Below are 25,288 nucleotides of genomic sequence, written 5' to 3' on the forward strand. Positions count from 1 at the left end.
CTATCCAAACACACTAGAAGTAGCCGGTGAACGTGCCTAAAAAATCCTAGACGTCTCGAGCCAGCCTGAGCAACTAACTACCCCTAGAGAGAAAGAAAGACCTCTCTTGCCTCCAGAGAAATAATCCCCAAAGATATAGAAGCCCCCAACAAATAATAACGGTGAGGTAAGAGGAAGGCACATACACAGGGGTGAAAACAGATTCAGCAAATGAGGCCCACTAATACTAGATAGCAGAAAATAGTAAGGGGTCTGTGCGGTCAGTAAAAAACCCTAACAAAATATCCACACTGAGATTTCAAGAACCCCCGCACCAACTAACGGTGTGGGGGGAGAAACTCAGTCCCCTAGAGCAACCAGCAAGCGAGGAGATCACATCTTAGCAAGCTGGACAAGAAACATGATGAATGCTGATAATCAAAAAATGAACGGACAAAAACTTAGCTTGTCTTGGAGAGGCTGGGAGCAAGGTAATCACAAGGAATCTGAAGAGCACTGAATACATTGATAGCAGGCAAGGAACTGAGTATCCAGGTGAGTTAAATAGGAAACGAACCAAGGATAACGAACCAGCTGATGCAGCCAACCTGCAGAAGACAACACTACACAGTACCGCTTGTGACCACTAGGGGGAGCCTAAAAATAGAGTTCACAACAGTACCCCCCCCTTGAGGAGGGGTCACCGAACCCTCATCAAGACCCCCAGGGCGATCAGGATGAGCCGCGTGGAAGGCACGAACCAAATCGGCCGCATGAACATCAGAGGCGACAACCCAGGAATTATCCTCCTGACCATAGCCCTTCCACTTCACCAAATACTGAAGCCTCCGTCTAGAGATACGAGAATCCAAAATCTTCTCCACCACGTACTCCAATTCACCCTCGACCAGCACCGGAGCAGGAGGGTCAACAGAAGGAACCACAGGTACCACATACCTCCGCAACAAAGACCTATGGAACACATTATGAATGGCAAACGATGCTGGGAGATCCAAACGAAAAGACACCGGGTTAAGGATTTCCAAGATCTTATAAGGACCGATGAAGCGAGGCTTGAATTTAGGAGAGGAGACCTTCATATGAACATACCGAGAAGACAGCCACACCAAATCCCCAACACGAAGTCGGGGACCCACACCGCGGCGGCGGTTGGCAAAGCGCTGAGCCTTCTCCTGTGACAACCTCAAATTGTCCACCACATGGTTCCAAATCTGCTGCAACCTATCCACCACAGAATCCACCCCAGGACAGTCAGAAGACTCAACCTGACCCAAGGAAAAACGAGGATGGAAACCAGAATTGCAGAAAAAAGGCGAAACCAAAGTAGCAGAACTAGCCCGATTATTAAGGGCAAACTCGGCCAATGGCAAAAAAGTCACCCAATCATCCTGATCAGCAGAAACAAAACATCTCAAATAAGTTTCCAACGTCTGATTAGTTCGCTCAGTTTGGCCATTAGTCTGAGGATGGAAGGCCGACGAAAAAGATAAATCAATGCCCATCTTAGCACAAAAAGTCCGCCAAAACCTGGACACAAACTGGGATCCTCTATCAGACACAATATTTTCAGGAATGCCGTGCAAGCGACCCACATTCTGAAAAAATAGAGGAACCAAATCGGAGGAGGAAGGCAACTTAGGCAAGGGCACCAAATGGACCATCTTGGAAAAACGATCACACACCACCCAGATGACAGACATTTTCTGAGATACTGGAAGATCCGAAATAAAATCCATGGAAATGTGCGTCCAAGGCCTCTTCGGGACAGGCAAAGGCAAAAGTAAACCGCTGGCATGAGAACAGCAAGGCTTAGCCCGAGCACAAATCCCACAAGACTGCACAAAGGAACGCACATCCCGCGACAAGGAAGGCCACCAGAAGGACCTAGCCACCAAATCTCTGGTACCAAAAATCCCAGGATGACCCGCCAACACCGAAGAATGAACCTCGGAAATAACTCTGCTGGTCCATCTATCCGGAACAAACAGTCTCTCTGGTGGACAACAGTCAGGTCTATCCGCCTGAAATTTCTGCAGCACTTGTCGCAAATCTGGGGAAATGGCAGACAAAATCACTCCCTCTCTGAGAATACCAGCCGGCTCAGAAACTCCCGGAGAGTCAGGCACAAAACTCCTAGAAAGTGCATCAGCCTTCACGTTCTTCGAACCAGGCAGGTATGAGACCACAAAGTTGAAACGGGAGAAAAACAGCGACCAACGAGCCTGTCTAGGATTCAGGCGCTTGGCAGATTCGAGATAAATCAGGTTTTTGTGATCAGTCAAGACCACTACACGATGTTTAGCTCCTTCGAGCCAATGTCGCCACTCCTCAAATGCCCACTTCATAGCCAACAACTCCCGATTACCAACATCATAATTCCGCTCGGCAGGCGAAAACTTTCTTGAAAAGAAAGCACATGGCTTCATCACAGAGCCATCAGAGCTTCTCTGCGACAAAACAGCCCCTGCTCCAATCTCAGAAGCATCAACCTCGACCTGGAAGGGGAGAGAGACATCTGGTTGACATATGACTGGAGCTGAAGAAAACCGGTGCTTCAGTTCCCGAAAGGCCTCCACGGCCGCAGGAGACCAATTAGTCACATCAGAACCCTTCTTGGTCAAATCCGTCAAAGGTTTAACCACGCTAGAAAAATTAGCGATGAAACGACGGTAAAAATTAGCAAAACCCAAGAACTTCTGAAGACTCTTAACAGACATAGGCTGAGTCCAGTCATGAATAGCCTGGACCTTGACTGGGTCCATCTCCACAGTAGAAGGAGAAAAAATAAAACCCAAAAAGGAGACCTTCTGTACTCCGAAGAGGCATTTTGAGCCCTTCACAAATAAAGCATTAGCACGCAGGACCTGAAACACCATCCTGACCTGCTTCACATGGGACTCCCAATCATCAGAAAAGACCAAAATGTCATCCAGATAAACAATCATAAATTTATCCAGATATTCTCGGAAGATGTCATGCATGAAGGACTGAAACACAGAAGGAGCATTAGAGAGTCCAAAAGGCATCACTAAGTACTCAAAATGGCCTTCGGGCGTATTAAATGCTGTTTTCCATTCATCTCCCTGCTTAATGCGCACAAGGTTATACGCACCACGGAGATCTATCTTAGTGAACCAACTGGCCCCCTTAATCCGAGCAAACAAATCAGACAATAGTGGCAAAGGATACTGAAATTTGACTGTGATTTTATTCAGAAGACGATAATCTATACAAGGTCTCAAAGAACCGTCCTTCTTGGCCACAAAAAAAAATCCTGCACCAAGAGGGGAAGAGGATGGGCGAATATGTCCCTTCTCCAAAGACTCCTTTATATAACTCCGCATCGCGGCATGCTCTGGTATAGACAAATTAAAAAGTCGTCCCTTAGGGAATTTACTACCAGGAATTAAATTTATAGCACAATCACAATCCCTATGAGGGGGCAGGGCACTTGACCTGGGCTCATTAAATACATCCTGATAGTCAGACAAAAACTCAGGGACCTCAGAAGGAGTGGAAGAAGCAATAGACACCAACGGAGTATCGCCATGAATTCCCTGACAACCCCAACTTGACACAGACATAGCTTTCCAATCTAAAACTGGATTATGAGCCTGCAGCCATGGCAGACCCAAAACGACAACATCATGCTAATTATGCAGAACGAGAAAACGAATCACCTCCTGATGTACGGGAGTCATGCACATGGTCATTTGCGTCCAATACTGAGGCTTATTCTCAGCCAATGGCGTAGCATCAATTCCCCTCAGAGGAATAGGAAATTCCAAAGGCTCCAGGACAAAACCACAGCGCCTGGCAAACGACAAATCCATCAGATTCAGGGCAGCACCCGAATCCACAAAAGCCATAACCGGGTAGGACGACAAAGAACAAATCAAAGTAACAGACAAAATAAATTTAGGCTGTATCGTACCAATGGTGACAGGTTTAGCGATTTTTTTTTTAAACGTTTAGAGCATGCTGAGATAACATGAGTAGAATCACCACAGTAAAAGCACAACCCATTTTGACGTCTATGACTTTGTCGCTCAATTCTGGTCAGAGTTCGGTTACATTGCATAGACTCAGGTCTCTGTTCAGAAAATACCGCCAAAGGATGAACAGATTTGGGCTCCCGCAAACGCCGATCAACCTGAATGGCTAAAGCCATAGAATCACTCAGACTTGTAGGGGTGGGAAACCCCACCATAACATTCTTAACGGCCTCAGAAAGACCTTCTCTGAAATTTGCAGCCAGGGCACACTCATTCCATTGAGTAAGCACCGACCATTTCCGAAATTTTTGACAATACACCTCTGCTTCATCCAGACCTTGAGAGATAGCCAGCAACGCTTTTTCTGCCTGATTCTCAAGATTAGGCTCCTCATAAAGCAGTCCAAGAGCCAGAAAAAATGCATCTACATTAAGCAATGCAGGATCTCCTGGCGCCAGAGAGAAGGCCCAATGTTGAGGGTCGCTGCGCAACAAGGAGATAACAATTTTAACTTGCTGAGCGGAATCACCAGAGGAACGAGGTCTCAGAGACAGAAATAACTTACAATTATTTTTAAAATTCTGAAACCTAGATCTATCTCCAGAAAACAACTCAGGAATGGGTATCTTAGGTTCTGACATAGGGCTATGAATAACAAAATCCTGAATACTTTGCACCCGTGCAGTAAGATGATCCACACTAGAAGTCAGAGTCTGAATATTCATGTCTGCAGCTGAGCTCAAAACCACCCAGATGACAAGGGGATGAAAGAAACTAAACAGACTGCAGCAAAGGAAAAGCGGGAAAAAAAAAAATGTACTCAGGTCTTCTTTTTATCCCACTTCTGCCATGCATTAAATACTTTTTTGGCCTGCTATACTGTTATGATCCTTAGTGGTTGAGGATCACGAATTACTCCAGCTAAGTAACAAACATAGGACAAGCTCTAGGGAGGTGGCAAACTGGACTAACCGCAAATCTGAACCTATCCAAACACACTAGAAGTAGCCGGTGAACGTGCCTAAAAAATCCTAGACGTCTCGAGCCAGCCTGAGGAACTAACTACCCCTAGAGAGAAAGAAAGACCTCTCTTGCCTCCAGAGAAATAATCCCCAAAGATATAGAAGCCCCCAACAAATAATAACGGTGAGGTAAGAGGAAGGCACATACACAGGGGTGAAAACAGATTCAGCAAATGAGGCCCACTAATACTAGATAGCAGAAAATAGTAAGGGGTCTGTGCGGTCAGTAAAAAACCCTAACAAAATATCCACACTGAGATTTCAAGAACCCCCGCACCAACTAACGGTGTGGGGGGAGAAACTCAGTCCCCTAGAGCAACCAGCAAGCGAGGAGATCACATCTTAGCAAGCTGGACAAGAAACATGATGAATGCTGATAATCAAAAAATGAACGGACAAAAACTTAGCTTGTCTTGGAGAGGCTGGGAGCAAGGTAATCACAAGGAATCTGAAGAGCACTGAATACATTGATAGCAGGCAAGGAACTGAGTATCCAGGTGAGTTAAATAGGAAACGAACCAAGGATAACGAACCAGCTGATGCAGCCAACCTGCAGAAGACAACACTACACAGTACCGCTTGTGACCACTAGAGGGAGCCTAAAAATAGAGTTCACAACAGCTTTGGCTATAAGTAAGGGGTTAGTAATTTTGGTAAGGGCAGTCTCAGTGGAATGGTGGGGACGGAAGCCAGATTGTAGGTTGTCGCAGAGAGAGATGCAAAGTGAGAGGAAGGTACAGCATGGATGTGCTGCTCAAGGAGTTTGGAAGCAAATGGGAGCAAAGATATGGGGCGATAGCTGGACATAGCACTTGTGTCAAGGGATGGCTTTTTGAGGATATGTGTAATTGTGGCATGTTTGAAAGCCGAGGGGAGTTACCAGAAGTTAGTGGATAATAGAAGCCTACCTGTGCTTCTATACGAACGATTCAGACTGTGCTCCTTTGTTTTGATTCCTTCACCAAAAGCTCGCCGAATGCCATATCCTTGTGCCTTGTGTCCGTGCTGAGTACTCCACAAACTGTAAGGGCAGTGTTCTGGCTGGACACGTTTGCTTTGCTATTGTTTGAAAAAATCTGCCGCCCTTTCCTGTGTGACGTCAGCTTTCAGTGAAGGAATCCAACCAAATACAGAAGAGCACACTCTGAATCTTTCGTATAGAAGCACAGGTAGGCTTCTAATAGCCACTATTATTTTTAGTGCATATTTGTTTTTTTGAATTATAAAAGTATTTGTTATTAAGTTAAACAAAAAATTCAGTGCTTGTGCAAGAAAATGCTAAAAAGGAGGTAAATTTCCAGAATCAATATCAAGGCACTGTACATAGACAGTACAAAATGTGATAAAACCCCGAGGAATCCATTCACTATAATGAGGCAGCAGAGTTACTCTGGACTCCGTCTGACCTCTGTTCAGCGGTGTCTTTATTTTCAGAAGTGCACAAAACTGTGGCCGACAGCACTTTTATACAATCCTAAAAAGACAGACACTGCCGGATCACAGGTCAGACAGCGTTCAAGTTGCATAGAGAATCTTCCGCCAGGGTAGTTTGTTTGGCTGCTATCACACACTTCTAAAAGACTTTTTTTCAAAATAAAGTTTTTGCATGGCCATACTTTGAGAACTAGAATTTTTCTATATTTCAGCTATGTGAGGGCTTGTTTTTGTGGGATGAATTAGTGTTTTTATTGGTACCATTTTTGGGCACTTGACTTTTTTTTTTAATCACTTTCTATTCCAATTTTTGGGAGGCAGAATGAACAAAATCCAGAAATTCAGGAATTGTTTTGTATGCTATTCACCTTGTGGTAAAAAGATAAGGCAGCTATATTCTTTGGGTCAGTACGATTACAGCAATACCACATTTATAAACCTTTTTTTACGTTTTACCGCTTCTAAAATGATTTTATAGAAAAATAATGTTTTTGCATCGCTATATTCTGAGAGAGTTGTATCTCAGGGAGGGACCACAGCCTCTAGTACCCTTCTACCAAAGGTTAGATCAGAAGAAGAGGCTAGGTCCAGGCGATAGTGCTTGAAAAAGGTAGAAGGTGATGACCAAGTGGCAGCCTTACAGATCTGCTCTATTGATACCTCCGACCTTTCTGCCCAGGAGGTTTCCACTGCTCTTGTGAAATGAGATCTCAGACCCTCTGGGGTGACATTCCCACTAGATGAGTAGGCCAGCGATATTGCATCTTTTATCCATCTTGCCAAGGTACTTTTGGAGGCCTTGAGTCCCTTTCTAGGTCCCTGAAAGCAGTCAACCAGAGATCCTTCCTTCCTACACCCCTGGGTGGACTCTTAAGTACTGAACCTAACAACTTTTTTTATCTAAGGTGTGGAATTTTCCTTCCTCCATATTTTTGGGGTTAGAACAAAAGGAAGGAAGGACTACCTCTTGGGACCTGTGGAACCGAGCTGCTACCTTGGGCAAGTAAGCAGAGTCAGGTTTTAAAATAACCCTATCCTCTAGGATCTTAGTAAAGGGAGGGCCTGCAGATAACGCCTGTATGTCTGTACTCTCTGGGTTGATGTTAGAGCCACTAGAAGGACCATTTTAAGGGACAAGACCACAAGACCTTGAGAGGGACCGAATGCAGAGGTTCAAAGGGAGGACCTGTTAGGGCTGATAGGACTAAGGGCTTGTTCACACTTTGCAGATTTTGCTGCGGATTTTTCCGCAGCGGATTTTGAAAAACCGCAATGCAAAACCGCTGCGGTTTTCACTGCGGATTTTCCTGCGGTTTCTTCTGCGGATTCCTCTGAGGGTTTTCAACAGCACTTTCCTATTGGTGCATGTTGAAAACCGCTGCGGAATCCGCAGAAAGAAGTGACGTGCTCCTTCTTTTTTTCCGCAGCAATTCCGCGCGTTTTTTTCTGGGATTTTCCGCAATGTGGGCACAGCGGTTTTTGTTTTCCATAGGGTAACATTGTACTGTACCCTGCATGGAAAACTGCTGCGGATCCGCAGCGTCAAAACCGCAGCGGATCCGCAGCAAAAACCGCAAAGTGTGAACATAGCCTAAATTTAGATCCAGTGGTGCTAATTTCTAGCTGATAATGGTCTTAGATCTTGCAGAGGCTCTAATAAATCGCGCTACTCATGGATGGCCTGCTAAGTCTTGATTATATAAGGCCTTTAGAGCTGCTACCAGAACTTTTAAGGTGCTGGTCATCAGGCCTCGTTCCAACCCCTTCTGCAGAAGTTCCAGGATTGCTGTTATTGGAACTCTATCCTGGATTCTCACCCCTTAGGTGGATAAGAATTTCCTCCAGGTTTTACCATAAGCTCTAGTGGTGACAATATTACTATTCTTAAGCAAGGTGGAGATTGGTGAAACCCCTCTATCCCTCAACAGCGCCCTCTCAAATTCCATGCTTTTAAATGTAGGTTCGCTACCTAAGGATGAAACACCGGTCACTGAGAAAGAAGGTCCAGTATTTCCGATAGAACCCAAGGATCGGTGATAGACTTCATCCTCGGGCAGGAGAACCAAGTTCTTCTTGGCCAAAAAGGGGCTATCAGTATTATTATTGCCCTGTCCTCACTGATCTTCCTTAGAAACTCTAGGATGAGAACGACCAGGGGAAAGGCATAGGCCAGGCTCTGATTCCATGGTATCATAAAGGTGTCTAGAGCCTGAGGATTCCTTCTAGGTTTTAGGGAGCAAAAGGACTCTACCTTCGTGTTGTTGATATTGGCAAAAAGATCTATGACCGGGAGAACCCACATTTCCACAATCTGTTTGAAAACAGACTCCTTCAGCGCCCACTTGCCTTGTCTCAACTGAGTGCAGCTCAAAAAGTCTGCCCTGTGATTCTCTACCCTCCGAATGTGTAGTGCCAACAGGGATAGGAGATTGCTTTACGCCAATCTGAAAATCTGAAATGTTGTGTTGATCAGGGCTCATGACCTGGTTCCCCCCTCATGGTTTAGGTAGGTCACCACCACCTGATTGTCCGAAAATATTCGAACATGATGACCTCGCAGGGTATCCAGGAATTCTAACGGCATAACTCACTGCCAGTAGCTCTTTTTGGTTTGAGGATAACTCGAGCTCCTGCCTCTTCCAGATCCCCTGAGTAACTTTTTGCCCCGGTGTCTCTGGTCTCTGGTGTGTATCTGGGGCCATTGGACTGCTGGAAAACAAACGGTAAGGGAACCTAGCAGGGACATGGTCTTCCTCAAAGTCATGGATGGGTTTTGTGAGGCTCTCGATACCTGATCTATAATCTTCCCCCTTTTTTCTACTGGGAAGCAACACTCTTACTTTCTGGAGTCCAATATCAGTCCTAGGAACTCTTGTACAGTCTTTGGCTCGAGCATTGATCTTTTTCAGGTTGAAAAGCCAGCCCAGGTCTTCTAAGATAGTCATTACTCTATCTAGCTCTTCTCTGCAAAATTGAGCTGAGTCACCTATTAGCAGAAAGTCGTCCAAATAAGGGATGACCAAAATGTCCTGTTCCCTCAGGTGTGCCATAGCCTCCACCACTAATTTGGTACACACTCGAGGGGCTATCGATAACCCGAAGGGAAGGGCCTTTTATTGAAAAAACTTTATTTCTCCTTATATGGAGACTGCTACCCTGAGGAACCTCTGAGAGTCTTTGAGTATAGGGACATGGTGATATGTGTCGCTGAGATCCAGAACCATCATGAAGCAATTGGGAAACAATATTTCAAGTTTATTGGCTCCATCTTGAAATTTTTTGTTTTTGCATACCAGTTCAATTTTCTCAAGTATATAATTGTCCGGTATGACCACCGTCGGACTGGGGCACCGGGACACCAGAGAATCCTCCGGTGGGTCCCGCCCCCAGCCCCTGCCTCCTTCATTTGTGCCTGCCCTGCATGCTCATAGCTGCGGGGAGCAGTGCGCACTTTATTGTATAGCCGGCAGCGGCTGGCAGACTGCACAGGTGATGGGAAGTGCAGGCGCAGCTCCTTCACATCACCTGCTGCCGCTGCCGGCTTCTATTACTCTGCCAGGAGTTGTGTGTGTGTGTGCCGACCCTCACTTCAGCCAGCACAGTCAGCAGAACAGCTGGCTGTGAGGCTGAGTCTGAGAGGAGACACAAACCCACACAACAGCTGACCAGCAGTCGCCTGTCTCCTGTGCTGCGTATCTCTGCTCCTCTTCCACAAAGCCCTGGGCAGCAGTGTAAACGCTGATTGGCTGCAATTCAGCCAATCAGCGTTAGTTTACTTTGTGTCAGCTCACAGCACAGCTCAGGCAAGGAGCTGTGCTGTGATTGGTCAGCAGTCCTACCCAAGCAGCACACGGCATGGCCATGTATTGTGCAGTGGAGCAGAGGGATATGGCTGATGGCTGCAGTGTGACTGTAAGTACAGAACTATATGATGCCTGCACCCTGAGTAGATCTCTGGCCATAGAGGCAGTTAGGGGAGGGGGCCCCATGCATCCTAAAGGTGACACAGGGGACGGGGCCCACAGTGATATTCTAATTTTCTTGTGGGTCCACTCCCCCATTGTGTCAACCACCTCTATTTTACTGTGGCTCCCCTTTCCCTCTCTCAGTAAGCCCACAGGAAAATAGAAGTGACACAGTGGGGGAGGGGGCACACAGGAAAATAGAGATGAAACAGTGGGGGAGGGGGCCCACAAGAAAATAGAGGTGACAGTGGGGGAGGGGGCCCACAGGAAAATAGAGATGACATAGTGGGGGAGGGGGCCCACAAGAAAATAGAGGTGACAGTGGGGGAGGGGGCCCACAGGAAAATAGAGGTGACAGTGGGAGAGGGGGCCCACAGGAAAATAGAGGTGACACGGTGGGGGAGGGGGCCCACAGGAAAATAGAGGTGACATAGTGGGGGAGGGGGCCCACAGGAAAATAGAGGTGACATAGTGGGGGAGGGGGCCCACAAGAAAATAGAGGTGACACAGTGGGGGAGGGGGCCCACAAGAAAATAGAGGTGACAGTGGGGGAGGGGGCCCACAGGAAAATAGAGGGGACATAGTGGGGGAGGGGGCCCACAGGAAAATAGAGGTGACATAGTGGGGGAGGGGGCCCACAGGAAAATAGAGGTGACATAGTGGGGGAGGGGGCCCACAAGAAAATAGAGGTGACACAGTGGGGGAGGGGGCCCACAAGAAAATAGAGGTGACAGTGGGGGAGGGGGCCCACAGGAAAATAGAGATGACATAGTGGGGGAGGGGGCCCACAAGAAAATAGAGGTGACAGTGGGGGAGGGGGCCCACAGGAAAATAGAGGTGACATAGTGGGGGAGGGGGCCCACAAGAAAATAGAGGTGACACAGTGGGGGAGGGGGCCCACAAGAAAATAGAGGTGACAGTGGGGGAGGGGGCCCACAGGAAAATAGAGATGACATAGTGGGGGAGGGGGCCCACAAGAAAATAGAGGTGACAGTGGGGGAGGGGGCCCACAGGAAAATAGAGGTGACAGTGGGAGAGGGGGCCCACAGGAAAATAGAGGTGACACGGTGGGGGAGGGGGCCCACAGGAAAATAGAGGTGACATAGTGGGGGAGGGGGCCCACAGGAAAATAGAGGTGACATAGTGGGGGAGGGGACCCACAGGAAAATAGAGGTGACATAGTGGGGAAGGGGGCCCACAAGAAAATAGAGGTGACACAGTGGGGGAGGGGGCCCACAGGAAAATAGAGGTGACACAGTGGGGGAGGGGGCCCACAGGAAAATAGAGGTGACACAGTGGGGGAGGGGGCCCACAGGATATTGGGTGACAGTGGTGAAGGGGGTCCTCAGGTAATTAACACCTTTACGACATCTGCCTTACATGTATGGCGCGTGTTAAATGCCACTGTCAATCTCTGACAGCAGCATATAACACATGCCAACATGCGTGCGCGTCATTCTCTCACCCATTGGCGCCCATGATGTGATCGTGGGTCGCCAATGGGTTGTTATGATAGCCAGGGGTCTTCTTCCTGTGGCCAGGCTTTAAAGGAGACCATGATTTCTGCTATATACAGTGATGCCGTGGCATCACTGTATATAATAGCACATGCGATCGGATGATCGCATTTTCATGTCCTCTAAGGGGGCTAACTGTACCAGTGAAAGGTAAAAACTAAATTTAAAAAATTCCTTAACCCCTTCCCGACATCGGACGTACTATCCCGTCCGATGTCGGGTCCCCTGCTTTGATGTGCGCTCCGGCGGTGAGCGCACATCAAAGTCGCGACATGTCAGCTGTTTTTTACAGCTGACATGTGCGTGCAATAGCGGCGGGTGAAATCGCGATCACCCGCCGCTATTAACTAGTTAAATGCCGCTGTCAAACGCAGACAGCGGCATTTAACTACCGCATCCGGCCGGGCGGCCGGAAATGAGCGCATCGCCGACCCCCGTCACATGATCGGGGGTCGGCGATGCTTGTATATTGTAACCATAGAGGTCCTTGAGACCTCTATGGTTACTGATCGCCGGTGGCTGTGAGCGCCCCCCTGTGGTCGGCGCTCACAGCACACCTGCATTTTAGCTACATAACAGCGATCTGATGATCGCTGTTATGTAGCAGAGCCGATTGGGCTGTGCCTGCTTCTAGCCTCCCATGGAGGCTATAGAAGCATGGTAAAAGTTTAAAAAAAAAGTAAAAAAAATGTGAAAAAAATAAAAAAAATATAAAAGTTTAAATCACCCCCCTTTCGCCCCAATCAAAATAAATCAATAAAAAAATAATCAAACCTACACATATTTGGTATCGCCGCATTCAGAATCGCCCGATCTATCAATAAAAAAAAATGCATTAATCTGATCGCAAAACGGCGTAACGAGAAAAAAAATCGAAACGCCAGAATTACGTTTTTTTGGTCGCCGCGATTTGCATTAAAATGCAATAACGGGCGATCAAAAGAACGCATCTGCACCGAATTGGTATAATTAAAAACGCCGTCTCGGCACGCAAAAAATAAGCCCTCAACCGACCCCAGATCATGAAAAATGGAGACGCTACGAGTATCGGAAAATGGCGCAATTTTATTTATTTATTTTTTTGCAAAGTTTGGAATTTTTTTTCACCACTTAGGTGAAAAATAACCTAGTCATGTTAGGTGTCTATGAACTCGTACTGACCTGGAGAATCATAATGGCAGGTCAGTTTTAGCATTTAGTGAAACTAGCAAAAAAAACAAACAAAAAACAAGTGTGGGATTGCACTTTTTTTGCAATTTCACCGCACTTGGAATTTTTTTCCCGTTTTCTAGTACATGCCATGGTAAAACCAATGGTGTCATTCAAAAGTACAACTCGTTCCGCAAAAAATAAGCCCTCACATGGCCAAATTGACGGAAAAATAAAAAGTTATGGCTCTGGGAAGGAGGGGAGTGAAAAACGAAAACGGAAAAACGAAAAATCCCACGGTCATGAAGGGGTTAAAGTTCAAATCACCCCTTTTTATCCAATTGAAAATAAATATATTTAAAAAATAAAAAACAACACATATTTGGTATTGCTGGGTTCAGAAAAGTCTGATCTATCAAAATATAAAAACAATTAACTCGATCAGTAAACACCGTAAACAGAAACAACTCAAGAACGCCAAATTGCCTTTTTTCTGTTCGCCACAAGTACACAAAAAAAGCTATAACAAATGATGAAAAAAATCACATCTATCCCAAAATCATACTAATAAAAACAATGTCTCGCCCCAACAGAAAGCTTCCGTGTGTAATAAAATATGCAGCAGTCGCCGTCTTCTGCCGCTGTGTCGTTGCTTGTGTCTTCTTCATTGCAGTGGAATATGGCCACCGGTAAGTATTTTACTACACACAGTGGACCTACATTACTGCTCTCCTGTGTAGTGTAGTATATAGAGATGTCTGTATATATGTACATATGTATAAAAAGGATTTGTCAACTCTCTTGTGTGGTGTAGTATATAGAGGATCTGTCGGCTCTCCTGTGTGGTGTAGTATATAGAGGATCTGTCAGCTCTCCTGTGTGGTGTAGTATATAGAGGATCTGTCGGCTCTCCTGTGTGGTGTAGTATATAGAGGATCTGTCAGCTCTCCTGTGTGGTGTAGTATATAGAAGATCTGTCAGCTCTCCCGTGTGGTGTAGTATATAGAGGATCTGTCAGTTCTCCTGTGTGGTGTAGTATACAGAGGATCTGTCAGCTCTACTGTGTGGTGTAGTATATAGAGGATCTGTCAGCTGTCCTGTGTGGTGTAGAATATAGAGGATCTGTCAGCTCCTGTGTGGTGTAGTGTATAGAGGATCTGTCAGCTCTCCTGTGTGGTGTAGTATATAGAGGATCTGTCAGCTCTCCTGTGTGGTGCAGTATATAGAGGATCTGTCAGCTCTCCCGTGTGGTGTATTATATAGAGGATCTGTCAGCTCTCCTGTGTGGTGTAGTATATAGAGGATCCGTGAGCTCTCCTGTGTGGTGCAGTATATAGAGGATCTGTCAGCTCTCCTGTGTGGTGCAGTATGTAGAGGATCTGTCAGCTCTCCCGTGTGGTGCAGTATATAGAGGATCCGTCAGCTCTCCCGTGTGGTGCAGTATATAGAGGATCTGTCAGCTCTCCTGTGTGGTGTAGTATATAGAGGATCCGTGAGCTCTCCTGTGTGGTGTGGTATATAGGATCTATCCTGTGTGGTATTTTTAATGGTGGGCCCCAAGAAAGATTTTTCTCTGGTGGGCCCAAGGTACTCCAGTCCGACGCTGGGTATGACCCATTTGGTTTGTTTACCAGGAAGAATGGAGAATAGAATCCCTGCTTTCTTGAGGAGGGACCTCCTGGAGAACGGCATTGCTCACTAGGTCCAAAACCTCGCACTCCAGGGCCTCTTGTTTCTCCGGAGAGGATCGTAAGGGAGTCATGACAAAGTTCTGGGGAGGGAGTGAATGGAAGTCTATCCGCAGGCCCGCCCTGACAAGATTTAATATCCAGGGACTGTTTGAAATTTTCTCCCAGGTCACAAGGAAATGGGATATTCTGCCCCCTACCTGGGAAAGACCGTCACTTTGAGGGCTTCCTATCACAAGAGGAACTTCCGAAGAGGAATCCCTTGTCTTTCTTCCTCCCATCTACTCTGCTCTTTCGGGGGCCTCGACCGGAAGAATTTCCTACTCCGAAGTGACCATTTGAAAGTGGGAATGGGCAGGTTAGGCTGGTTTCACATTTGCAGTTGTGTCCGCAGCGTTTGTACCGCATATATCCGCATGCGTTGTGTATTCCTATATTTAACATTAGTGACGCATGCGTTTTTGTTTGTTCGCGTTTTGCTGCATTTGACGACGCATGCATCGTTTCATCGTTTGCGGCTTGGCGCGGAAATGCAACATGTAGTAATTTTTTGAGGCATCAATTTGCCGCCTGGAAACGCATGTGACAAAAAAACGCATTGCTGTCTATATGAACGCATGCGTTTACAAGCACATGCGTTTGGTTGTGTTCATGAACGCATGCGTTCCACAAGAGAAAAACATGTCTAGACACTGATAAGCCACCCCCCACATACAAGGTGATAAAGGGAGGGTGTGGACAGTTATTATTATTATTATTATTATTATTATTCATTTTTATAGCGCCATTTATTCCATGGCGCTGTACATGTGAAATACGGGGCAAATATAGACAAATACGTTAGACATGAGCAAAAAAAAACAAGGCACACGGGTACATAAGGAGGGAGGACCCTGCCCGCGAGGGCTCACAATCTGCAGGGGATGGGTGATGATACACTAGGAGAGGGCAGAGCTGGTTGTGCGGCGGTTCAGTAGGTTCAGGATCACTGCAGGCTGTAGGCTTGTCGGAAGAGGTGAGTCTTCAGGTTCTTTTTGAAAGTTTCTATGGTAGGCGAGAGTCTGATGTGCTGGGGTAGAGAGTTCCAGAGTATGGGGGAAGCACGGGAGAAGTCTTGGATGCGGTTGTGGGAAGAAGAGATGAGAGGGGAGTAGAGAAGGAGGTCTTGAGAGGATCGGAGGTTGCGTGTTGGTAGGTACCGGGAGATCATGTCACAGATGTATGGAGGAGATAGGTTGTGGATGGCTTTGTAGGTCATTGTGAGGGTTTTGAACTGGAGTCTCTGGGCAATAGGAAGCCAGTGAAGGGCTTGGCATAGGGGAGAGGCTGGGGAATAGCGGGGAGACAGGTAGATTAGTCAAGCAGCAGAGTGTAGGATGGATTGGAGTGGTGCCAGAGTGCTAGAGGGGAGTCCAGAGAGTAGGAGGTTGCAGTAGTCGAGGCGGGAGATGATAAGGGCATGCACTAGTGTTTTTGTGGTGTCACGGTCAAGGAATGCGCGGATCCGGGAAATGTTTTTGAGTTTGAGGCGGCAGGAGGAGGCAAGGGCTTGGATATGTGGCTTGAAAGAGAGGGCAGAGTCGAGGATCACCCCGAGGCACCGGGCGTGTGGGACTGGGGAAAGTGAGCAGCCATTGACATTGATGGATAGGTTTGGTGGAGGGGTAGAGTGAGATGGGGGAAAGATGATAAATTCTGTTTTGTCCATGTTCAGTTGTAGTTGCAGGTCACTTCTCAGCAGACAACCAAGCAGAGCAGACGGACCACAGCGGACAGCCAAGCAGAGCATGCAGACCACAGCACCTTTGAGAAAACAAGCCTCTGAACAATGTGAGTATATCCTAGCCAATGCCTTTATTTTCTATTTTCTTTCTCTACATGTCCTAATTTATGCCATTTCTTTCTTTCTACATGCATCAGAATGTCTTCTTCGGATTCTTCTCATGAGGAGTTTCTTCCTGAACAGAGTCTCTGGGGACAATGGACGCTTACTACGATGGAGCCTGGCTCTGCAGCCCTATAACTTTACCATACAGTATAGAAGAGGCAGCCAACACTAAAATGCAGATGGACTGTCCAGGCAAGAGGAGCCCTGAGTCTGGTCAGCCATGCCGGTGTGTACTTAACCAGCGACCTGCAGAGGTCCCTAGTACGTACACAAATTGGGAGGGGAAGGGATTGTCATGATATGTACTTTTGCCCTGTCTTGTATTTGAATAATATGCCATTTGATGTATGTAACTGTTCTCTGGTTTCTATTAGCTGTAATATATGTATTTTCTTGTGCTGGGAGTTTACCTGTAACAATGTCTCCTTCCCCCAATACTTGCAGCCCTAAGCTTTAATGTAATTAAGCTTTGTCAACTAGTGAAGGAATAGCCATTCTTCCTCACAGCAGGTGGATAGTCAAATGTACATAGTTACATAGTTACATAGTTAGTAAGGCCGAAAAAAGACATTTGTCCATCCAGTTCAGCCTATATTCCATCATAATAAATCCCCAGATCTACGTCCTTCTACAGAACCTAATAATTGTATGATACAATATTGTTCTGCTCCAGGAAGACATCCAGGCCTCTCTTGAACCCCTCAACTGAGTTCGCCATCACCACCTCCTCAGGCAAGCAATTCCAGATTCTCACTGCCCTAACAGTAAAGAATCCTCTTCTATTTTGGTGGAAAAACCTTCTCTCCTCCAGACGCAAAGAATGCCCCCTTGTGCCCGTCACCTTCCTTGGTATAAACAGATCCTCAGCGAGATATTTGTATTGTCCCCTTATATACTTATACATGGTTATTAGATCGCCCCTCAGTCGTCTTTTTTCTAGACTAAATAATCCTAATTTCGCTAATCTATCTGGGTATTGTAGTTCTCCCATCCCCTTTATTAATTTTGTTGCCCTCCTTTGTACTCTCTCTAGTTCCATTATATCCTTCTTGAGCACCGGTGCCCAAAACTGGACACAGTACTCCATGTGCGGTCTAACTAGGGATTTGTACAGAGGCAGTATAATGCTCTCATCATGTGTATCCAGACCTCTTTTAATGCACCCCATGATCCTGTTTGCCTTGGCAGCTGCTGCCTGGCACTGGCTGCTCCAGGTAAGTTTATCATTAACTAGGATCCCCAAGTCCTTCTCCATGTCAGATTTACCCAGTGGTTTCCCATTCAGTGTGTAATGGTGACATTGATTCCTTCTTCCCATGTGTATAACCTTACATTTATCATTGTTAAACCTCATCTGCCACCTTTCAGCCCAAGTTTCCAACTTATCCAGATCCATCTGTAGCAGAATACTATCTTCTCTTGTATTAACTGCTTTACATAGTTTTGTATCATCTGCAAATATCAATATTTTACTGTGTAATCCTTCTACCAGATCATTAATGAATATGTTGAAGAGAACAGGTCCCAATAACGACCCCTGCGGTACCCCACTGGTCACAGCGACCCAGTTAGAGACTATACCATTTATAACCACCCTCTGCTTTCTATCACTAAGCCAGTTACTAACCCATTTACACACATTTTCCCCCACACCAAGCATTCTCATTTTGTGTACCAACCTCTTGTGTGGCACGGTATCAAATGCTTTGGAAAAATCGAGATATACCACGTCCAATGACTCACCGTGGTCCAGCCTATAGCTTACCTCTTCATAAAAACTGATTAGATTGGTTTGACATGAGCGATTTCTCATAAACCCATGCTGATATGGAGTTAAACAGTTATTCTCATTGAGATAATCCAGAATAACATCCTTCAGAAACCCTTCAAATATTTTACCAACAGTAGAGGTTAGACTTACTGGCCTATAATTTCCAGGTTCACTTTTAGAGCCCTTTTTGAATATTGGCACCACATTTGCTATGCGCCAGTCCTGCGGAACAGACCCCGTCGCTATAGAGTCCCTAAAAATAAGAAATAATGGTTTATCTATTACATTACTTCGTTCTCTTAGTACTCGTGGGTGTATGCCATCCGGACCCGGAGATTTATCTATTTTAATCTTATTTAGCCGGTTTCGCACCTCTTCTTGGGTTAGATTGGTGACCCTTAATATAGGGTTTTCATTGTTTCTTGGGATTTCACCTAGCATTTCATTTTCCACCGTGAATACCGTGGAGAAGAAGGTGTTTAATATGTTAGCTTTTTCCTCGTCATCTACAACCATTCTTTCCTCACTATTTTTTAAGGGGCCTACATTTTCAGTTTTTATTCTTTTACTATTGATATAGTTGAAGAACAGTTTGGGATTAGTTTTACTCTCCTTAGCAATGTGCTTCTCTGTTTCCTTTTTGGCAGCTTTAATTAGTTTTTTAGATGAAGTATTTTTCTCCCTATAGTTTTTTAGAGCTTCAATGGTGCCATCCTGCTTTAGTAGTGCAAATGCTTTCTTTTTACTGTTAATTGCCTGTCTTACTTCTTTGTTTAGCCACATTGGGTTTTTCCTATTTCTAGTCCTTTTATTCCCACAAGGTATAAACCGCTTACAGTGCCTATTTAGGATGTTCTTAAACATTTTCCATTTTTTATCTGTATTCTTATTTCTGAGGATATTGTCCCAGTCTACCAGATTAAGGGCATCTCTAAGCTGGTCAAACTTTGCCTTCCTAAAGTTCAGTGTATTTGTGACTCCCTGACAAGTCCCCCTAGTGAAAGACAGGTGAAACTGTACAATATTGTGGTCGCTATTTCCTAGATGCCCGACCACCTGCAGATTTGTTATTCTGTCAGGTCTATTAGATAGTATTAGGTCTAAAAGTGCTGCTCCTCTGGTTGGATTCTGCACCAATTGTGAAAGGTAATTTTTCTTGGTTATTAGCAGAAACCTGTTGCCTTTATGGGTTTCACAGGTTTCTGTTTCCCAGTTAATATCCGGGTAGTTAAAGTCCCCCATAACCAGGACCTCATTATGGGTTGCAGCTTCATCTATCTGCTTTAGAAGTAGACTTTCCATGATTTCTGTTATATTTGGGGGTTTGTAACAGACCCCAATGAGAATTTTGTTACCATTTTTCCCTCCATGAATTTCGACCCATATGGACTCGACATCCTCATTCCCTTTGCTAATATCCTCCCTTAAAGTGGACTTTAGACAAGACTTTACATAGAGACAAACCCCTCCTCCTCTCCGATTTTTACGATCCTTTCTAAACAGACTGTAACCCTGTAAGTTAACTGCCCAGTCATAGCTTTCATCTAACCATGTCTCGGTTATTCCCACTATGTCAAAGTTACCTGTAGATATTTCTGCTTCTAGTTCTTCCATCTTGTTTGTCAGGCTTCTGGCGTTTGCGAGCATGCAGTTTAGAGGATTTTGTTTTGTTCCAATCTCCTCGCTGTGGATTGTTTTAGAAATGTTCTTACCTCCTTTCTGAGTATGTTTTCCTGGGTCTTCTTTGTTCGAGTCTAATGTTTTTCTTCCCGTCCCCTCTACTTCTAGTTTAACGCCCTCCTGATGAGTGTAGCGAGTCTTCTGGCGAATGTGTGTTTCCCAGGTTTGTTGAGGTGTAGTCCGTCTCTGGCGAGGAGTCCATCGTACAAGTAATTTAAACCGTGGTCCAGGAATCCGAATCCTTGTTGTCTGCACCATCGTCTTAGCCAGTTGTTCGCATCAAGGATCCTGTTCCATCTCCTGGTGCCATGCCCGTCTACTGGAAGGATAGAAGAAAAAACTACCTGTGCATCCAGTTCCTTTACTTTCTTCCCCAACTCTTCAAAGTCCTTGCAGATTGTCGGTAGGTCCTTCCTTGCCGTGTCATTGGTGCCAACATGTATCAGCAGAAATGGGTGGACGTCCTTGGAGCTGAAGAGCTTTGGTATCCTATCGGTCACATCCTTGATCATCGCACCTGGAAGGCAGCATACTTCTCTTGCGGTTATGTCCGGTCTGCAGATGGCTGCTTCTGTGCCTCTCAGTAGTGAGTCTCCCACCACCACCACTCTTCGTTGCTTCTTGGCTGTACTTTTTGCTGTCACTTGTTGCTGTGTGCCCTTTTCTTTTTTGCTTGCTGGTATTGCTTCATCCTTAGGTGTGCCATCTTCATCCTCTACAAAGATTTGATATCGGTTCTTCAGTTGTGTGGTTGGTGATTTTTCCATGGTCTTCTTACTTCTTTCTTTTGGTCACATGCTTCCACTCATCTGCTTTTGGAGGTTCTCTGACACTTTTTTCACCTTCTGTGACCAGTAGAGATGCTTCTGTTCTGTCTAGGAAGTCTTCATTCTCTTTGATGAGTTTCAAAGTTGCTATTCTTTCTTCCAGGCCTCGCACCTTTTCTTCTAAAAGGGCCACTAGTCTACACTTCTGACAGGTGAAATTGGATTCTTCTTCTGGTCGATCTAGCTAGACTAGTACTAGCTAGACTAAGCGGAGCCGACCAGCATAGAATCTTCTGGTGGACCCAACCATTGAACAGAAGGTGTGACCCCTACCCCCCTTCATGGGCTGATCCCAGGAGCTCAGACAATCCATTCTTATTTTTGAGATCAGATGTGAGTTGATTCTAAAAGGAGAAGGAGTGGGGATTCGTAGCTGAGGCAAGACCCCACGTCCATCTGTGACTGCGGAAGCGAACGGGGCGAGACTTGAGCTAAGGACATATATCGTCATTCGTGAGATTGTTTTGGGATCTGTTGGACTCGTGGAAGTACTATTGTTTTGTTTATCGGGTGCAGGATTACTGGAAAGCACCTCCAGATCTGTTTCTTTACTTGGACTTATTGTGGACTTCTCGTGAACTTGAAGGACATTATGGATATTTGATGTTGTATGCTCCCTGCTTTAATAAATCTCGTTGGATCGTCCCTCGGCCTGTTGTCCCTTCCTGCTCTGCCGTACACCCCGTCACATCCTAGCCAATGCCTTTATTTTCTATTTTCTTTCTCTACATGTCCTAATTTATGCCATTTCTTTCTTTCTACATGCATCAGAATATCTTCTTCGGATTCTTCTCATGAGGAGTTTCTTCCTGGGCCGTCTGAAGTCAAGCATGTCAGTGAGGTGAGTACTTGCCTCGTCAGATTGGTAAGTATTCACTGTCACATCTACACATGTGACAATTTGAATTTTTCTTTTTTTTAGAGCTCTTCTTCTACTGCGGCAGAGACAGGGCAGGAGCAGCGGAGTCAAGGTCCGGTGGAAAGACGGCAGCGGGTACGTATACAAGGCTGACTGTTTACTGTATCCTCAGTGTAATATTCTTGAATCTTCCTTTCTTTCCATTCGTATTTCTTTACTTTTTTCTTCTGGAATCCTTTTGTATGTTGACTTTCATATTCATGCCATTTCTCAGCATCTTTTTTCTTTCTTTTCCTTATGTTAATTGAGCAAACTTTAATGACATTATTTAATTTTTAGGTTTCACAACGGGAGGATGATCTTATTGAGACCTTGGCCGTGCTCACTCGACCGTGTGTGATGAAAGAAACTCTCAGGAGTTTCTGTCATCACAGACAGTTGTGTGAGCACGGCCAAAAGTCCTTTTTCTGACCACAAATTTTTTTTTTTTTAACAGTGGCCAAAGTCAAAACACGTTGGCGTTCAATGAAGGACCGCTTCAACAAGGACCTGCATCAAGAGAGCCGTGTTCCCAGTGGTTCAGGAGCAAGTATCGGAAGATACAAATACCATCGAGTTCTGGCATTTTTAAGACCGGGCCTTGCCCAGTGAATGTAAGTATTTATCATTTGCATTAGGTTGTATTGTATTGCCATAATCTGTATTTTTATATTCCACAGGATTTTGCGTCTGGTTAATTTTTGGTATTAATTTTCTTTTTCCTTTTTTCACAGCACATACAGCACTACTGTTGGCCCAGGTTCTGAAGCGGTCCTTCATCCGACAGCCACGGACCCGTCCCAGCCATCCAGCAGTGCAGCAGCAAGTGGGCCTTCCACACTAACTGGAGACAGCGTGTGATAGGCTCCACGGCTCTCACGTAGTTCGATAATGGGTTGTCTCCAAAAACGCCTACGTTGTCTCATTCTCCATCTTTCGCGATTTCTGTCTTGCTCCCAAGCAAAAGCACAGGCAAGAAACAGCTTGATGCTTAAATCCAGGTTGAAATAAAAGCTCTCCATGCGAAGATCCATCATGACACAGGATACAGTAGCAAACTGTTAAGATTTCAGTAGCCCTAGGGTCTATATATAGAGATCCCATAATACACGCCCTCTGTAGTCCCATTGGCGGTGTCTGGTTATCTTGATTTTTCTCTTGTGAAATTTCTCATCATGCGCACAAAAAATGCTAACGCATATAAACGTGTAGTGTACAAACGCGGCTTTTTTTAACCGCATGCAATACCGCATGCGTCTAAAAGACGCTGCGTTTGTACGCGTTTATATGCGTTTTTTCCACCACTTGCGGATGCGTTTTAAACTCTGCGGATTTAAACGCAAATGTAAAAATAGCCTTAGGGAAACCTTTTTTCTTACCCCCTGCCTTCTGGAGGATGTCATCCAACGTTTCTCCAAACAAAACTCTCCTTCACAGGTAATTGAGCATAATTTTAATTTAGTTTACAGATCTCCCGACCAGCATTTGAACCAAAGTGCCCTGCAGACTGCATTTGAGAGAGCTGCAGACTTAGATGCTAATCTGAGTCGGCTGAAAAAAGTGCCAAAAAGGCTGCTGCCCCTCGTATTAAGGGGATGGACTCTAGCACTTCATTCCTGGGCACCCCAACCCAGAGCTCTTTCTCTAGCTGATCCACCCAGATCATAAGGCATCTAGAGGTGCAGGTAGCTGCTATAACGGGCCTAAGATTACTTCCTGATGTTTCCCATGCCCCTCTAAGGAAGAAATCTGCCTTCTCATCTATCTGGTCTTTTAAGATTCCCATGTCTTCAAAGGGGAGGACAAATGTCTTAGAGGCCTTTGCTACTGCAACACTCAATTTCTGGACTTTATCCCAGGATGTCGATGCTGTATCTTCGAAGGGGAATTTCCTTTTTAGGCATGGTACTGAAGAATTTTTCCTATCTGGTCTCTCCCACTCTTTTTTGATCGGGGCCTGTATATTTTCATTCAGGGAAAATGATCTCCACTTTCTCTGCGCCAATCCTCCAAACATTATGTCCTGCACTGTTTTTTCGGGCCGAGGGTCTATCACCCCATAGTGGATCTCTCCGCCTTAACCAGGCTTTCTATCACCTCTAGAGGAAAACAGGGGCACCCCCCACTTCATCGTCTGAGGAAGAGTCCGATATATCAGAGTCTTTTTCTCACAGCTAGAGGACTCAGACTGGGGGTGCTTGGCGGCTTTCTGCTCTCTGACCTTATCCCCCTGCATGAGGGATCTAAAGGTACTTTCGACCTCCGATTTAATCACCGATCTTAGCTCGGAGGCGAAGTTTGGGGTTTTTTCCACAACACTTGCTCTATGCTGGAATGGCATAGTCTGTTATCCCAGGTGGCTGGTAACTCTTTGTTACACATGGGGCAACTTCTGTGTTTGAATTTTCCCACTTTTTTCCTTCCCTGAATAATGAAAGAGAAAAAAGGGGACCCCAATTACAAGGTGAACTTTCACGGAGATCACTCACCAATCAGATGCAGCTGCGGATACCGGTTCTGGAGGAGGAACAGGGTCCATTAATGTGCTTTTTGAGGACGGAGACTTGTCAATTGTGCCAGATCTCCTGCTGTGCTGAGTAGAATGGCTGCTGGAACGTCCGCTCCGCTTGCCTGCAGAATCCTGCCTCTTAGGCAGCCGTCACACTAGCAGTATTTGGTCAGTATTTTACATCAGTATTTGTAAGCCAAAACCAGGAGTGGGTGATAAATGCAGAATTGGTGCATATGTTTCTATTATACTTTTTCTATGATTGCTCCACTCCTGGTTTTGGCTTACAAATACTGATGTAAAATACTGACCAAATACTGCTAGTGTGACGGCAGCCTTAGGTTGCTGTTTCTGTCTCTGGCGCTGCTGCTGTGGTGGCTGCTTCTACTGCGGTTCGCTGTCCTCCATCATGCTGGGGACCGCTTGTTGCAGGGAGCGCCTTCATGCTTTCCTCATTTTTAAATTAGCCGCCCAGCATCCTCAGCTCTACTTCCAGTTTACCCCGGAAGTACATCCTCTTCACATGACCTCCCTGGCCACGTCATCAGTGGGGCGCTCCGGCGCATCCCCGCACTTGTGCCAGCCGGAAACCCGGAAAAGCTGCACCTGAAAACAGGGTCGGTGGCTGCGCTCCCCCCCCTGCTCACACTGAAAGACCCACCAGTAGCAGCGGGGCCTCCCCGCTGCTTGAACCCGACTGGCTGAGCCTGACCCATCTTCATTCCAGGTACACCAAGCTGAAGGTTCCCTGTTAGGGATAGGAAACCAACTGATGCAAGGGAGAGGCATCTCTTCCTGTGGTGCTGTCATTGGGGAAGGAGAAAGCATAGTCTTTGACACTTAAAATTTTTTTTTTTACAATGTTCATTGAAGGGGTCAACTAGTGTTACACTTATAGGCCGGGTCATTCAGGACACTAATACCAAATATGTGTAATTTAATTTT

General features: G+C 45.8%; 1 protein-coding gene across 1 annotated transcript; it reads left to right on the forward strand.

Moving 5' to 3' along the window:
* Positions 1-20,652: 20,652 nt before the first annotated feature.
* Positions 20,653-22,593, forward strand: LOC143818180 (uncharacterized). The gene is made up of 4 exons (XM_077299576.1): positions 20,653-20,695; positions 21,708-21,777; positions 21,859-21,930; positions 22,292-22,593. Exons 1-4 carry the CDS (start codon positions 20,656-20,658, stop codon positions 22,470-22,472), a joined length of 363 nt encoding a protein of 120 aa, XP_077155691.1. The 5' UTR covers positions 20,653-20,655; the 3' UTR covers positions 22,473-22,593.
* Positions 22,594-25,288: the final 2,695 nt, after the last annotated feature.

Source organism: Ranitomeya variabilis, chromosome 3 (assembly GCF_051348905.1).
Source record: "Ranitomeya variabilis isolate aRanVar5 chromosome 3, aRanVar5.hap1, whole genome shotgun sequence".
In the NCBI taxonomy this organism is placed as follows: Eukaryota; Metazoa; Chordata; class Amphibia; order Anura; family Dendrobatidae; genus Ranitomeya; species Ranitomeya variabilis.

Bases quoted from the DNA above. Each gene is read 5' to 3' on its own strand.
- LOC143818180 (XM_077299576.1), top strand. From the start codon at position 20,656: ATGTCCGGTCTGCAGATGGCTGCTTCTGTGCCTCTCAGTA. The intron at 20,696-21,707 runs GTGAGTCTCCCA...TACATGCATCAG, and splicing joins TGCTTCTGTGCCTCTCAGTA to AATATCTTCTTCGGATTCTT. The intron at 21,778-21,858 runs GTGAGTACTTGC...TCTTTTTTTTAG, and splicing joins AAGTCAAGCATGTCAGTGAG to AGCTCTTCTTCTACTGCGGC.